At 37.6% G+C, this 16,943-nt stretch overlaps 1 protein-coding gene across 5 annotated transcripts in view; it reads right to left on the bottom strand.

The window, feature by feature from the left end:
* The window catches only part of ZBTB20 (zinc finger and BTB domain containing 20), a 584,371-nt gene that overhangs the window by 40,125 nt on the left and 527,303 nt on the right, over nt 1-16,943 (bottom strand). For all 5 annotated transcript variants that reach the window (XM_063126937.1, XM_063126938.1, XM_063126936.1 and 2 more), the window contains one exon: nt 724-825. In XM_063126937.1, the coding sequence (XP_062983007.1) occupies nt 724-788 (65 nt within the window). In that variant the 5' untranslated portion in view covers nt 789-825. The remainder of the gene's footprint in view (nt 1-723; nt 826-16,943) is intronic.

Raw genomic sequence — 16,943 nt, forward strand, 5'->3', positions numbered from 1 at the left:
CTTGTATGTTTTTATATGTATTTTAGCTTTTTTGAGCCGCTTTGTTAAATAGAGTTTAATAAATATATTATTTTAAAAAAATCCATAAAATGGTCAGTTCCAAATCAAGTGTATATGCAATTTTCCATACATAGAAAGTATTTAAACAATTAAAGTAGATATCCAGACTATGAATATATACTTTCAAAATCTGAAGAAAATTTTCATCAAAAAAATCTCCTAATTCAAGCAACCATAGTTGGACATTCCATCCAAATCAACAAAGTAAAGTTTATGCTTGCTCCCCAAATCAGAATTGGAAAACATGGTTTGAAAATGGGCACGTACAAGCCATAATTTTCTGGTTTGAATTTATTACAAACTATGGTTTGCCTAAAATAATAAATAGCTTAATTACTCTGAGCATATAAAGGAAGGGAGGGGAGCACATGAACACAAGGCTTATTTCGAATTCTGGAGAATTAGAAACATTATGTGTGAATAAACCCTTTTTTAAAATTTTGACTGGTATTTAACTCTTAACCAATATTAAATAAGGTTTAATACTGCCTCCCTCAAACTGCAATCTGAAATTGTCATAGAAGGCAAGACTGAAATGCTACTGCAACTGAAATGCTACTGCAACTTTTACATAGTCCTGTTTTTTGTTCCTTATGAAGTTTAGATTCTTTCAGGTTTTGCCCAAAACATCAATATTTTACATAGGGTGCACAATTAACTTACAGTGGTTTCTGAATGGTATCACTCTTCAGGTAAATCACTCCAAGCTTTAGACCTAGTGCAGACATTCATTGGGGCAGAGAATGGAGAAAAGCTGTGCCTGTACTGGAAAGAAACAAAATGAAACATGAGAGAGTTGTCCATTAATGACCTGCAATCAGGATGAACAGTTTGCAAATGACACCAAATTATTCTGAATGGTAAATTTCCAAGGAGACTATGAAAAGTTCTAAAAGGATCTCTCCAAATTGGGTGACTAGGTTCCTGAAGGACGGAGGAGACTCAACAAAAGACCGAAGTGATAAATATCAGGACAAAACATTCCTAAATAGAGTTTAAACTGGCCATGGCTAACCAGAAAAGAGATCTTATGGGTCATAGTGGAAATCTCACAGAAAATGTCATCTCAGAGAGCTGTGACAATGAAAAGGACAAAATCAATGTTTTGAATTATTAGACAGAGAATTACAATTAAAAAAAAACAAATATCATAATACCATTGTTTAAATCTATGGTGTGCCCACATTTAAGAGTGTGGTCTGCAGTTCCCATTGCCCCATCTCCAAATGGATATCACACAGCAAGAGAAGGTACAGTTGTGGGGAACTAAGAAGATGAAGGTTAAACAGGGTGACCATATGAAAAGGAGGACAGGGCTCCTGTATCTTTAACAGTTGTATTGAAAAGGAAATTTCAGCAGGTGTCATTTGTATATATGGGGAACCTGGTGAAATTTCCTCTTCATCACACCAATTAAAGCTGCAGGTGCCCTGCCCTCTTTTAAATCTAGTCACACTATAGCTGCAGTATAGTTCTTGAAGCTTTAACTGTTGTGATGAAGAGGAAATTTCACCAGGTGCTGCATGCATACAAAGGACACCTGCTGAACTTCCCTTTTCTATGCAACTGTTAAAGATACAGGAGCCCTGTCCTCTTTTTCATATGTTCACCCTAAGGTTAAAGCATCTTCCCTATGAGGAAATGCTAAAGAGATGGCAGGAGGGCCAGGGGGTATTAGTCAATTAAAACACTATGACTAAGTGAACACATTATTCTTGTAAAACTGCTTGCAAACTACAAATTTCACTGCAAGGACAGATACATGCCTGTGACAGCTACTGGAATCCAACCAAAATTCATCCAAGGGTCTGAAGAAGTAGTAGAACTCAAACAGTCCAATGTTCTGTCCAATGTGTAGCTTAGATTGACTCTTTTGAACTGATGTGCTGTTCCCTTCTAATATGTAACCTATATATCCTACGTTTTGTCCTTTAAATGCAGAAATGTTACGTTTTGATATCTTTCTAAAAATCATGGTGTCTCTGGCGATGGTGTGCAAATAGACTATTATTTTAATATACTTCCTTTTGTCTGAGTCATGATTCTCATGTCATGATTCTCATTGTTTGATTTTATCCGTACGCCACCCTGAGATCCCAATGATATAGGGTTTGTCTGGTCACTGAGGAGACAGAAAGCCGGCCTAATGAACCTTGTTCTGAGATCCAATGAAGAAATTCTTGTGTTCTAAAGCAGGATGGTGAAAAATCTAAACACATGCAAAGACGAATGCTCTTACTTGTGCCCCCATCATTTGAGTATTCGCTTATGGAATCTCAGCTAGATTTGGATGTACCAGCACATGCTCACTTCCCAGCTAATATACGGTCGTAGCAAGTTTTCAGCTAAAATCTTAGCTAGTCTGATGTAGGAGACATTTAGGTCAGGTGAAAATGTCCCATGTGTTAATATATTTTGCCACACTGTTGTATAAATTATCTATGACTTGCCAAGTGGTTCCAGCAAGGATAACAGTTAAAAAACAAAAGTGTTCCACTTTGCAATAAAGAATGCCTTTTTAAAATATGGTAGTAGGGTTCTTGAAGATGTAGTTTAAGATGCTTAAGTTATATGCAGTACTGGCTTGGAAAGAGAATAAAGTCAGCAAAAATGTTTTGGTTGTTTATAAAGGCAATGTTGATTAATAGCCTTTTTGCATAACTCCTCATACTAATGCTTTGATACTCCTCTTTCTCCCTTTCATAAATTGGATTGTGACCCTTTGTCACTTGTTGGCCTCCTTTCCTGAGCTGCTCATTAATCAGCACCACTTCTCTGATATGGTCTGTCATATTCTATTACTTACACTGCACATAAACAGAAGGTGTGTCTGCCATGCACCTAATGCAGTACATACATGCTGGAATGTGTCTAAATGTACTCTCTTTCACAGTTTCCTTTCTTGCAGATGTAAATGATAATAAATCAGCACCTTCTCCTCCACCTCGATATTTGTTTACAAATGTCTACTAATAGAATATCTCCATTCCATCTTCCCAGTGCTTTTTACAGTTGAATTTATTCCTCATTTTGTCTAACTGACAGAAAGAGTCAAGAGAAAAGAAAAATTGAACAGTCTTGGGATCTTGAGGTTATGGTATAGAACAATCTTGGGAACTTAGATAGCTTGATGAAAATGACAACTCAGTGTGTAGCTTATTATTATTATTATTATTATTATTATTATTATTATTATTATTATTATTATTATTATTATTTATATAGCACCATCAATGTACATGGTGCTGTACAGCGTAAAGCAGTAAATAGCAAGATCCTGCCGCATAGGCTTACATTCTACTAAAATCATAGTAAAGCAATAAGGAGGGGAAGGGAATGCAAACAGGCACTGGGTAGGGAAAACAGGCACAGGGTAGGGTAAAACTAACAGTATAAAGTCCGAGCAACATCAAGTTTTAAAAGCTTTAGGAAAAAGAAAAGTTTTTAGCTGAGCTTTAAAAGTTGTGATTGAGCTTGTAGATCTCAAATGTTCTGGAAGAGTGTTCCAGGCGTAAGGGGCAGCAGAAGAGAAGGGATGAAGCCGAGCAAGGGAAGTAGAGACCCTTGGGCAGGCGAGAAACATGGCATCAGAGGAGCGAAGAGCACGAGCGGGGCAATAGTGTGAGATGAGAGAGGAGAGATAGGAAGGAGCTAGACCATGAAAAGCTTTGAAGGTCAACAGGAGAAGTTTATATTGGATTCTGAAGTGGATTGGAAGCCAATGAAGAGATTTCAGAAGTGGAGTGACATGGTCGGAGCGGCGAGCCAAGAAGATGTTCTGGAAAAGGGAAATACTGTGTTCTGGTCACTGTACCTCAAAAAGGAAGTGATAGAGCTAGAAAATGTGCAGAAGAGGTAACCAAAATGAACAAGGGATTATTATTATTATTATTATTAATAATAATAATAATAATAATAATAATAATAATAATAATAATAATTTATATAGCGCTTTCTAACAAAGTGCTGTACATGAGATAAAATGGGTCGGGGAGTCTACAAAAATGGAATAAATGCAATAATTCTAATAAAAGACCAAGCTGAAATTAAAATAATGTAACAATAAAACCTTAAAAAACCATATAAAATGTGTTGTAATTGGAGTAACTTCCCTATGACGAAAGGTTTAGGGGTTTCTAGTTTAGAAAAAAAAGGCAAATAAGGAGGATATGATAGAGATGTATAAAAGTATGCATGACATGGAGAAATTGGGTAGGGAGTAAACTCTCTTTGTGCTAGAACACATGTTCCTTGTAATGAAGCTGAATGGTGGGAGATTCAGGACAGATAAAAGGAAGAACATATTCACACAACACATAAACTAGGGAATTCACAATCACAAGAAATGGTAGTGATGGCTGCCAACTTGAATAGCTTTAAAAGGCAATTAGACAAGTTCATGGAAGATAAGGCTATCAATGGCTACTACTCATGATGGCTATATATTACATCTTGTATCAGTGGCAATGTGCTTTTATATTCCCGTTACTGGGGAATATGAGTGAGAGGCTGCTATCACACTCGTGTTCTAATTATGGGTTTCCTAAAGGCAGCTGGTTGGCCAATGTGTGAACAGAATGCTGGACTACACAGGCCTTTGGTCTGACCCGGCATGGCTTTTCTTATGTTTTTAAAACTATTTTATTTATTTAAAATTATTTTTAGGGTGCCTTTAAAGGTGAAACCCTTATGTTCTTAATTTAGAATTCATTACTTTCTTCCTTAAAGGGCATTTGAAAATGTATCTGGTTGGCCACTGTATGAACAGAACGCTGGACGAGATATGTGTCTGGTCTGATCCAGCTTGGATCTTCTTATGTTCTTAGCCTTCACTGTTGGGAAAACACCTCTTCTTGGGGAAAAACCAAGATATGGCTTCTCCTCAATCGAACAAACAAAAAAGCTCCAGTTTTCTGGTACCAACCGGCTCTACAGTGCAGCAAAAAAACTTCCACCGCCCTTTTAGCTCAAAGGGTGGAAGAAATGGAAGATTAAGTAATCACCTACTGTAGAACCCTCCTGCCAGTTTCTGCATGTGCAAAACTGAATGTATCACTGTAGTCATGACTCATGAAAGTTTAATCTGACCACTAAATGGCAGCCTTTCAAAATGATTGTATTGATGGACAGCTGCTATCACCTGAGGATGTTTTAGCATCCCTCAAGAAATGTACAGTCACCCCTCTGGTACGATCTTACTAAACTAGTGCTAGACTCCAAATATGCAGCCCTTCCACTATTCTAGTCACTGGAAGTGGAAAACAATATACTAAAGGATGAAATAGCTAATGCTGCAACCTGATATGAACATAACGGAATAAGTTCCATTTACTTATTACTGACTAGATATGCACAAGATTGCCCTGTAGATTACATCAGTAACAATTCAATGTTAGAACAACCAGTTAGAATACGTGCTTGGTCAGGAAACATGAATATCAAAATAAGAAACTTGCTTAAAATTATTTAAATTGGTCTTTTTTTCATTGTGATTTAAATTGATGATTTAAATAGCCTTGATTTGAACCTATCCACCTGGAGCAAAGTATCTGCTGTAATTTTAAATCACAGACAAGGGCAAGAGAGGGGGGAAAGGCAGGATCAAACTGGAAAAAAGGCATTCCTTTTTTAGATGATATTTTCTAACAGTTGAAACAGCACTTACATTTTAAGCAAACAGAAAAGAAAAACCTACAAATATTATATCCTCTTTCTATAAATATTATTAAAGTGTTGTTATTGAACATTAATGGCAAAATAGGTTTAGGATGTACTTAAGAGTGCATATAAATGCAATAATTCTATGACTGATATGAAATGAATTAACTCTCCTGAAAGATTTTGGTACTTGGATTGATTTCCACTTATTTTCAGAGAGATTGTATTGAGAAAGAGTAGCAAATTTAAGCTCATAAAAAGCTGTAGACAACATCCAAATGCACATCAACATCAGAGACTTAACAAAAAGTTAGTTGCCCTTTCCTAAGCATTGGTGGAATTGTCCCCTCTATTTGTATTATTATGTTTTGCCAACTATACTCTGTGCCACAGCCAGCAGATTGTTCCTATTGGGATGGAAGCTAGTATTTGCACCTAAAAGAAACCAAATACCAGTTATGTTGTTCGCACTGAGGTAGATATGTATGTGCTTGTGCAGGCAATGCCACATGCAGTGAAACTGTAGCTGTGAATGCAGAATTTCCCATTCAGAAATCATTCTACTACAAAGGCAGCATGCTGGAAAAAATCTGTTGAAGTTCTCCCACAAGAAAGCCCTGTTTTTCCAGGAAAACTAAACTCAGCAGTTCTCTACCATACAAAGTATAGTATATTTCTAAAGATCAAACATTTAACTTTCAGTAATCAATCATTTGTTGGTGGACCATTCCAATAGGATTGGATGCTGCAACAGTTTGTTAAAGGCAGGCCAGTTTCCTGGAAGCACCTGCAAAAACTACAGAAAGAACACTTTCCTTCTATTCCCAAGGGGTCTCTTCTATTGAAATCTGGAAATTCAATGCATGTTTATACAGTAAAAGTCTATATCATGTTCCCAGAATTTGTTACACGGTCTCCCTTACTTATCTGTAACTAGTTCTCTTTTGCATTTTCATCCAACACCTTATAAAATTTCACTTTGCTCAAGCTGTAGTCCTTGCTTAACCAACTGCAGCTCAAATTTGGCAACGAGAAATATAAGCTTTCAACTCAATCATGATGAAATGAATTCTCAGTTCCTAGAGGTCAAGCAAGGACAAGGTAGCATGTTTATTCAGAAGCGTCTGAAATATTATTGTTTCTTTACCTCCTGCTAAAATAGATTTTGAAGGACTGTGCTATATAGCTCAGAAACTTACAGATATTTATATTGTATATTCCCGATTTCAAAAATCCTAACAGCAACAGTATCCTTAGATCTGCTGCCCCTCACCAGCACTGGAGGATTAGAATCAGGCGATGTGGATCTGCTATACTCTGAGAAGAAGCCAAAGTTTTATGAAACCACGATGACCCACACTGGACGACTGCTTACACACGGAGTAGAAAAGTACATTTTATAGAAACAACAGCCCAGTAAACTCTGCTCTGTGAGCTATGGGGACAGTTGAAGTAGCCACATAATATTAGCAACCTAATAATTCCCAGAGATCAAGATTCCAAAATGAAAAGGAGGTACATTTTTTTCCTTATTTTTAGGATGCATATGCCACAGTTTTTAGGATGCATATGCCACAATAGCTCTTTTGGCTAACCTTAACTTTCTTTCAATCCAAATTTAAAGCCTATCCAAAGAGGCATTGTAGCTTATTTGATGCAAAACAAACCCCTCTCAGAGTTTCTTATTCTATATGATACATCTTGTCCAAAGCATATTCTAAACCCCAAGCTGCACTGATCCCACAACATCAACAAATAGACCCAGTTGGAACCAGACGGATCCAAGTTGCCATGACTAGCAGTCTTCCCACGTCTCAGAAAAAACCATAAGCCTTGGATCTACATGAGCAGGTAATAATAATAATAATAATACCGGGGAAACCTGTAATGTTTTTGTCAAGTCTGAAAGTGTAGTCAGCAGCAACTAAGAATGCAACAATAACAATGGATTATAAAGAAATGTGAGTGATTTTGCCACAAATATGGAAATATCAGCAAATGACAGATGTGATTGGAAAGTATACAGAAAATGAAGAGAGAAGAATTCTCAAGACTTGATTATGCAAGGGGATGAGGAGGAAAAACTTGCATAATCCCCTTGATTATGCAAGGGGATGAGGAGGAAAAACTTAAGTGAGGTATATAACATCATTATTATTATTATTATTATTATTATTATTATTATTATTATTATTTAAAAAAACAATACTTCAAGGGGAATCAGTCCCCAGGTAAACCCATTAAGTGTTTATACAGAAAATTGGGAAATTCCACAAATTGTTCATTAGAACGTTGTTTCAACTGTATGATTGTAATTCCAATTGCTGGATCAATGGTCATCTATAAATTAGATGAAGAATGGGATCAGTCCATGCAGGAAGAAAGGAAGACAAATACAAGGGTATATCATGCAGAAGAAGAGCTGTGACAATGAAACGATGGTCGAAGGATGAAGCAATGAGGCAAAATCAGATGCTATATTCAAAGATGAAGCAGCAAACAATGTGAGACGTTTGGATCAGGGTTGCTCCTGATTGTTAGGGGAAAAGGCCAGTTGGTGTAAGGAGTTTCTATGGACCAACCAATAAGCTTAGAAGGAAGGAATTCATAGGGATTTTCAGATATTCTGAACTTGAGATCTGGGGATAGCTCATCATTCAGAGGGTTTGATTGATCACAGAAAAGTCCTAGTTTAAGGCCTTTCCTGCTTACATGAAAATATGACACAATTAATAGTCAGCTAATTGGTCTTTCCTAAAAATGTTTATGAATACTTCAAACATGTTGAGAAGCAGTTTTATGGTATCTCTGGCTGAGCAGACAGACGATAGATTGCAGCCACTGTTGACTTCAGAATTGTAGTTCAAATGCAGCTGCTTTATTACTGAGATGAATACTTGGATAGAGTGCCCCGAGGCAGAGAATGAAATGTCTTCATGCAGAAAACGCATGATTCCCATTAAGGGGTGCCACTACCTAAAATCACCAAAGACTGTGAAAATGAGTAGAAATTGGCTGTGTCACAGTAGTGTATCCATCCAATCCATTGCTTTGGCTAGTTATGACAAATAAGTTTTAAGAACATTTCATTGCCAAGGAACCCTGTCAAAATATTGGTGATTTTTCCAAATCTGTTCAAAATCACAGAGATGTCAAGTCTGAGAGGAAGACATTTATTTTTCAGGAAGCACAAAACAAAAACAAAAACAACATTAGAAGAGAATGTCTGGCCTATTTTCTGAAAACTTGTACAATTTACTAATACTTTACTGCTATTTCAACCAACAAAATATTAGGGGCAAACTGCACAATTTGTTGTTTTCATTTTGTTGTTTTCCCTGTAAAGCAAAATTGAGAATGACTTAATCTCCAATGGACTTATCCTGGCCATGTCCCTAGAAGCTGTGGCTGAAAGGGTTTGATGCATGTCCAAAGTGAGTTGATCCCTCCTACTCGAGGTGAGTCTGTTTCCTGTGATATAAAAAGAGAGGCTTCCATTGTAGCTAAGAAAGGGAGACTTCCTCTTAGCCTAGAGTATCCAGGAAATCTTGGGATAATTTCCTCTTGCTTTTTGGCTGTGTTGTCTGAGTCAACATATGCTTGCACCCATCTTTAAAAATGGGTTAAACTGTTAAAACAAAGGAATGGGGGAATGAGCTGGCTGGCAGAAAGAGAGGGGGGGGAGAGAGAAAGTTTTTGCTTTTTGTGAAATAGAAAAGAGTGTGGCTTCAAAGGAATTGTTTGGTATGTTCAAAGGAGTTTGTTTTGCGTGTTTTGTTGCTGTTGTTGTTATTATTATTTACAATATTTATATTCCACTCAATTATCTAATGTAGATTCCAGAGTGGTGAACATAAGTATAAACAGTAAAAGAAAGATTTTAAAAGTATTTGGTCATGAAGCAAGTTATTTTTCCGTGGTGCCTAGCTACACCCCTACGGCAGCCATTTTGTGGTGGTGCCCAGGACAGTTTCTCAAATTTCCAAATTTCCCAATGTGTCAAAATGGTTGGAGAACCTTGTTGTAGAGGTTACAAAACATGTGCCACATTTTGCTGTGAAGGAGAACGAAGTTTGACGCTACAGTTACTCCAGGTATTAACACTGCTAACAAAATAATGTACAATAAACTAGCTATAAAGAGTTACTAGTTATTCTGGTTCCACCCTCTCAAAGAAGCACAAACTGAGAAAACACAGTTGTGCTAATTCTGCCTCAGTCTCGGAACAAAGGAGGGTGTTGGGAACAGTGTGAAAAGAGCTGACTTCTGTCCATAGCTGCAGCTCCTGTGGGTACAGACTCTCCATCAGTTTAGTGAGTTTGGAAGACTTCAAGAGATCCAGAATTAGAAGTAAACTCCATTCTCAATAACCTAAGTGCTACACATGAGAGGCAGAAGGTATCAGGAGAATGGCTGTACTCAGCCGACATTGATTTCTCCAGACTTTTGTCTGTGTTTCATTTCGAGGTGGTTACTGTTTCAAGTAGCATGAATAATGGCTCTGTTAAAAAACAGAGCTTCAGTTGTCTTACATACCCCCTGGTAACTGAACATCTAATAATAGCAAGACATTTTCAGGTACACAATCTCTCTGCCTCCCAGACAGACATATGTGCTGTCTCATATGACTCCCAATGACTACCAAAGGAAGCAATGGTGATCTTTTTATAGCCCCATCCTACCCCTCTGCAGCAGTTAAGGATAAGACTGGACCACCATTTTCTGAGAATAATACTTCCTCATTTTTAAACTGCTCTCCATACCTAAAGTGCTTGGAACTTCCTTTTTTAAAAATAAATAAACATAAGCCTAACTTGACTTAATGGTTATCTTTAGAATCAAAATATTAATATAACTTTAAAAGTATGAAACAAACAAATTAGATTTGGTAGTTCTGTAGTTTTTGGATTTATCACTCACTGGGTTGTGATGGTTTGAGAAAGTAGGACAACAACACTGAAATACAAACCTAGATATAAAGTATTTAGGCTTATTTATTTATTATTACCACCTTATCTGTTAAAAAAACATCAAGGCAGTGTACAACACTTTAAAACAATAAAACCTTAGAACAATAAAAACAAGAACATTAAAAACATTAAAACATTACAACTACATATTTTGACAGGCTTAATTGAAAAGATGCATCTCAAACCCTTTCTAAAGGTCAAGAGAGTGTGGCCCAATTGTAGTTTTTGAGGGAGCATATTCCATAGTTTGACAGCAACACAAGAGAAAGTCCTTTCACACCTCTTCTACAGATCTTAATATCTGAGCAGGTTCATAGAGAGACAGGTGTTTCCTTAGATAGCCAGGCCCTAACCCCTTTAAGGCTTTAAAGATTAAAACCAACAGTTTGAGTTGCACCCAGAAAGCAATTGGCGACCAGTTCATGTCTTTTAGGACTAGTATTAATATGCTCCCAATATCATGTATAAATTAGCCTAGCTGCCAGATTTTGCACCAATTGAAGCTGCTAGACATCCTTCATGGGTAGCCCCAGCTGAAGGTTGTCTCAGGTGCAATCTTATGCAAACCTGTTTGGAAGTAAGCTTAACTTTGAATAAGCCTAAGCTTAAGCAAAACTTAACTTTGAATAAATGTGCATAGGCTTGCACTGTCAATTTCTAAAATTATGTGCAGAACATTTGAGAACATTTCTGTTTTGTTCAAATTGTTTCTTCCATATACTTCTATGCAAATTCATTTTCATAGAGTGGGAAGGCTTTTGTTGAATAATATTCTGGGACATATACCTTTTGTCTATACACTGTAGTTTCTCTCTGAACCTAATATCCTAGAATCAGACAGCAGGCAGACAAAGAGGCATCCTTTCCTCATTGAACCGCCCAGGGAGCTTTGGCTATTGGACGGTATAAAAATGCAATAAATAAATAAATAAATTGCTGCTTTTCTCAAAATAAGCAGTTATTCTGTTCTAGTTACTGTATATAAAATATTCCCAAAATGGGAACATGGACATAGCTTCTCTGTCATATGATAAAAGAAATGCCATCATATTCTGAATATGTGTTCTTAGATCTGGGGAAATTTTAATGAAGCCTACAACTTTCTCAATGGTAGCACTCTAATTAGTTAGTTAGTTAGTTATTAGTTACTTGTCAGGAGGTACCCCAGTTTGATTACAGCCATGCACTATGCACATAACCTTTGACTTAGCCCCAATCTTAGGTATTCTATTTATTGCTTCAAATAGATTTCTGCAAATAGTCTTTAAAGCTGCACAGCAATGAGTCAAGACAAAAAATTGGATGTAAGTTTGCAAGGACGATTGAACTGGCTTCAAGTAGACAAGAAACATCCATACATCTGGAAAATGGAACTTGCAACTTGCTATGCTTTACCATCTGGTGTCAAGAACATATTCTACTTGGGAGTTGCATAAGTCATGAAAATAAGTACACAACTTCCTGTACTATGTTTTTGACCACTTGAAATGACGCATTGCAAAGTAAACCAACTAAATATGCACAACTGTGCCTTACTCCAGATGACAGCATGTATTATATAACAGCAATTCCTTACACAAAGACTCTTAACTTAAAAGATCATGACACAAAGTTTACCCAGGGGTAAATACTCTTTGTGTTTTACACTTAGGAGCAAGTGCTTTGGATAGTTTTGTCTCAATTCTAGCATACCCATATCCAGGAAGGAAGGAAGGAAAGAAAGTATAATTAAAACAATATGACTGGTATATATTACAACATAATTTTTAATTGAGGTGGATGTGAGCCTTATTGCTTCAAGAAGGTTTTTTAAAAACTAGTTTAAATATTGATTTAAAATAAAACAAGACCTTCTATATGGGAACTTGCTTATGTATAATAAGTGGTCCATGGACTGGTATAGAAGGAGAGTAAACTTAACTGAATCTGTACAAAGCTCTTTTATTTAAGTAAATATAAAAGAAGAATCAGGTCACATAAGCCACTCCCACTTCCTAACTAATTCACCAGTTTAGATCAAAACCAAGTAATGTGGATACAGCATGCCAAAATGCTAGCACTGGGATCTGTTGCCCAGAACTAGAATAGAAGGCTGGAAATAGTTTAAGATTTCTGCATATGGAAAGGGCTTTTTCTGATGGACTGCTGGAAGTTTAAAGAACAATTATTGTTTTTATAGGGAGGTTTGAGAAATTAATATGGGTTGTTTTCAAACAAACAAAGCTATGCTGATCTTAGCAGCTGCAGGAATGCAAAGCGAATATCCCCGTTTGCCACATACATACAGAAACATGAAATTCATAGAACTGATACAATCGCAGGTGAAGATATGTCTTTAAGAACCAAATAGTAGCTCAAAATTACATTAAAAGGAAATATAAGTTTTTTTCCACACTTGAGGTCTAAATTTAAACCAAGCTAATATAAAAACTACATTGGCTAGAATGTACATTCAATTCTCTTCTGCATTTTATTCCACATTAGTAGCATTCACACAAGACAAAAATAGCAGGAGAGGCATATATGCAGCTTTTGGGATCAAATATAAAAATTATAATGTATTTTTATACAGCCAGTACTTCATATTTCCAAACAAAAGGCTACTTTGCCCCTGCTCCATAGTTAATAGGATTTTCTCAGAAGATTATCCTTTTTGCTTGCATTTGTAGCTCTAGATTACTACTTTAAAATTGTTCCATATTTAGAGGACAGGGACATCCTAAGGCAGCAGGGCAGAACAGGGTTTTTGGGGGGTGGGTGGGAGATTTCTCCCCAGCAGATCCACCATGGGCTGCATGACCACCTCTTTTTTCTTCCAGGTGGAGGGGCAGTGGGATTCACCCATATGGGGAAGAGTTACTGCTTTTCCCACCACAGGTGAGTCCTGCCACCCCACATGCCCCACTGCTGTCTCCAATTTGAGGGACAGTGACTGTTGAGATTTGCCTGCAGTGGGGAGAATGCCCAATCTTCCCTGTACAGGAGAATCCCAGCACCCAGGCTGCCCATCATCTCCGAAGCTATCTGCAATTTGAGATCAGAAGTTTTGTCACTGGCATGCGCCAGTAAAAGGATGCTCTCTGAGGATATTCCTTCAGGGGACTTAGCTTGCAACCTAAGCATCACCCTCTGGAGGAACCCCAAGAGCTGTCCAGGCCAGATTGGGGTACCCCATTAACTGGAGTAGACCTCTATAATCCTCTATCTGAATGCATTAAATGTTGAAATTATTCTGGTGTGATTCAGGGTCATAGTTGAAATCAACCATGATGGCCTATCGCACAGCTTACTAAACTTTTCCGTGGAAAAAAGTATCTTCCAAACTTTTTATTCAGATCCAAACGACACTGAAATTTCATTCTGTCTAGCCAGCTGAACTTTAATGCCAATGCAGTAGTAGACAGAATGCTTGTTGCAGTCCACTAACATCCCACTGGACAATTGGATGAGACCTCTGAGCCACTCAACGTGTTGGGATTCTTGTAAATAATATTGGATTAGTTGGATGGTGCCTTAATTCAAGGGTACATAACCACAGACCCAGGGGCCAAGTCCAGCTCTTCTGGGGTCCCAATCTGGTTCTCCCCAGAAGAACAAACCCCTTTCCCCACAACCTCTGATCATTTGCTCACCTTTGTGCATCTTTCCTCCATTTTAAACAATTGCCTCTCCTAAAGCTCAGTTACTGGCAGGAAGAGCTTTAAGTTAAAATATGCTGGTATTGGGTATGTGTGTTTGCCCCTGTCCCTTTTGCCTTTGGGTCAGGCCACCACTGGAATGCAGTCCCAAGAATGTCTCCAAAATGTAATTCAGCCTCAGGCTTGAAAAAGTTCTGCAGCCCTGCCTTAATTCTTAAAAAATCATGAGTATTTACTCTTGCCTTGTACACTTAAAACATGGGGATGGCCCTTGGGGATGTGAGTAAGAAGCAGAAGAGTAGAACACACAATACTGAAATAAGACAATCCCTGTTCTAATATCGATTATCCGGTAATCTCATAAAATAAGGATTAAATTCTCTTCTCAAGTTACATGGGCCCATTTCTGACTGATTTCAGTAGGAACTGTATCCACGCAAATGAGACATGAATTTGGACCTCTTGCTTTTCTAAGGAAAACTAATGATCAAATAATTCTCTCACATCTCTGTTTGCACTTTTGCAGCCTGGTTACATTGATTTGTGTCTTATAAGTTGACATTCCCTTTGCTGGTTACAAATCAATGTCATACACTGTACATTCTCCTCCTCTTTCATACTGTGAGGAACACAGAGCACTATAAATTTGATTGTTGATTTGTTTTGTAAATGCAAACTTTCTTCAACAGCCGCACATGAAAGACCACTAGAATTCCATCCAACCCTTGGGAAATAGGAAGCATCCTTGCATTTTCAATTAATGGGATTATTTATAGGATGCTAAGCACACCTTCATAAATGCCAAATCCTGCAACTCCCTTGTTAACTGATATACTTCTCTCTTTCAGATATGAGAAGTCTTCTTATAGCAGGCACTTTTATTTCAGTCAAATTTGCTTTAAAGCGCAGTTTAGAAAAACAAAGATGGCAAAGCTTTGAAACTACAGTAGAACTGGGCAGAAATACAGGCATCCTGTCACAGGAAAAAGCTTGTTCAGTTAGTAACTTGATAGTGGGGATCTTTCTGTTCTGGGCATGAACTGTAAGATAGCCTAAAATTCTGCTACACAACAGTGAACATAAAATAGGAAAATTATCAGTCAACCTGATTTTTATTTTTCATTTTTATCCATTTCTATTTTCATTTAATACTACAAAATTATGCAGGAGTGTCCTAAAAGAGATGTTACTCTTGTCAGAACCTCCATCCTTTCAACAAGAATAGACAGCCCTTTTAATAAAAAAAAAAAAATCAAAAGAAATGTAACATACCATAAAATAAAATCAAAGTCTGGTATTATTGTTATGAAACACCACATGTAAAAACAAAACAAAATACAAACATTAGTTAAAAAATGTTCTTCCTGCTTGGCCAGAGGCAACGTAATGCATCTCTCTATGACTACTTCTCCATATGAAAAACAGCTGTCTCTCTCCTTATCTGAAAGTTGTCTTCCTCAACTTGTTAGGTGCCACTCCAGAATACGGAACACCCTCTTAGCCCAGTTGGAGCTAAAGAGACTGCCCCCTTGCTTCTTGAGATTTCCAGTTGCATTCCCCACAGGCAGTAAGCACTAAATGCACACAAAATCAACATGTAACTTGAGGAGGGAAATGCAGAAATAGATTAATAACCATAACACTAATGTTGACATAGGGAGCCCTTTGACCTCTCATGAGTCCCCATTCTCCAAAGTATGCTTGAAAGGAGAAACTAACTAACTAATAAATAAAACCATCAACTAAAGAACTAAAATTCTGCGTCCCATACAGGAATAAACTTCAAGAGGAATATCTAACTTGGCATTCTCCCCCAAGTGAGTTGTATCTGTTCAAGAAGCAGTGGCATCTGAAAAGAGGACTACTCACAGGTAAGCACCCAGTTGTCATGTGCAACTCCAGTAACCCCCCAAGCACAGGTTAGGAATAGGAGCAGTGGCAGCTGGTCCCCACTGGGGTTGCTGAGGCAGGAGAAGGGCAGATACTTAGCATTTGTCTGAGACTGTCATGGGAGGGCAGGAGAAGATCATGCATGGCAATGGGCATCTGCAAGCCACGCATTAGCAAGGGTGCTTGTTTGTTGTGGGTTTTCCGTTCCACAAGTGGGTGGGGAAGAGGCGAAGGGTGAACCCTCTCACTATTTCTGTGAATGTTTTCACCTTCCCAAGTGCTGGCATTATATGTGTAGGATATTTATCAGCCAAAAATGGATATACTATTTTCACACTGCAGTGTCTGTTGATACCAATTCCATATATCACAATGAAAGTGCTGATTGACCCATTAGGTTATTGAGTGCATTCAATTAAGGCAGTTTTGAACAACCTTGTAGAATCCTGACAAGCGAATCTATGGAAGGAAGAGAGCTTAGAGGCTTGGCAGTCCAGATCCAGAGACTAATCCTGCATAGAGTACCTGTCCTTATAAATGAGGGCATGCAGCATGCCACATGTGTGCAGAGTCTGAATTTTAATGCATAAAGAAACATGGTTGCTTTTCTTTTTATGAAAGACAAGCCATTTTTTATACACACAATTTATCACCGAAATGTCTTGATTGGTCCGGCATACTCTGAATTGCACTTCCCATTAAGAGCCCTATGAAACATCTAAAGAAA

Source organism: Elgaria multicarinata, chromosome 5 (assembly GCF_023053635.1).
Source record: "Elgaria multicarinata webbii isolate HBS135686 ecotype San Diego chromosome 5, rElgMul1.1.pri, whole genome shotgun sequence".
In the NCBI taxonomy this organism is placed as follows: domain Eukaryota; kingdom Metazoa; phylum Chordata; class Lepidosauria; order Squamata; family Anguidae; genus Elgaria; species Elgaria multicarinata.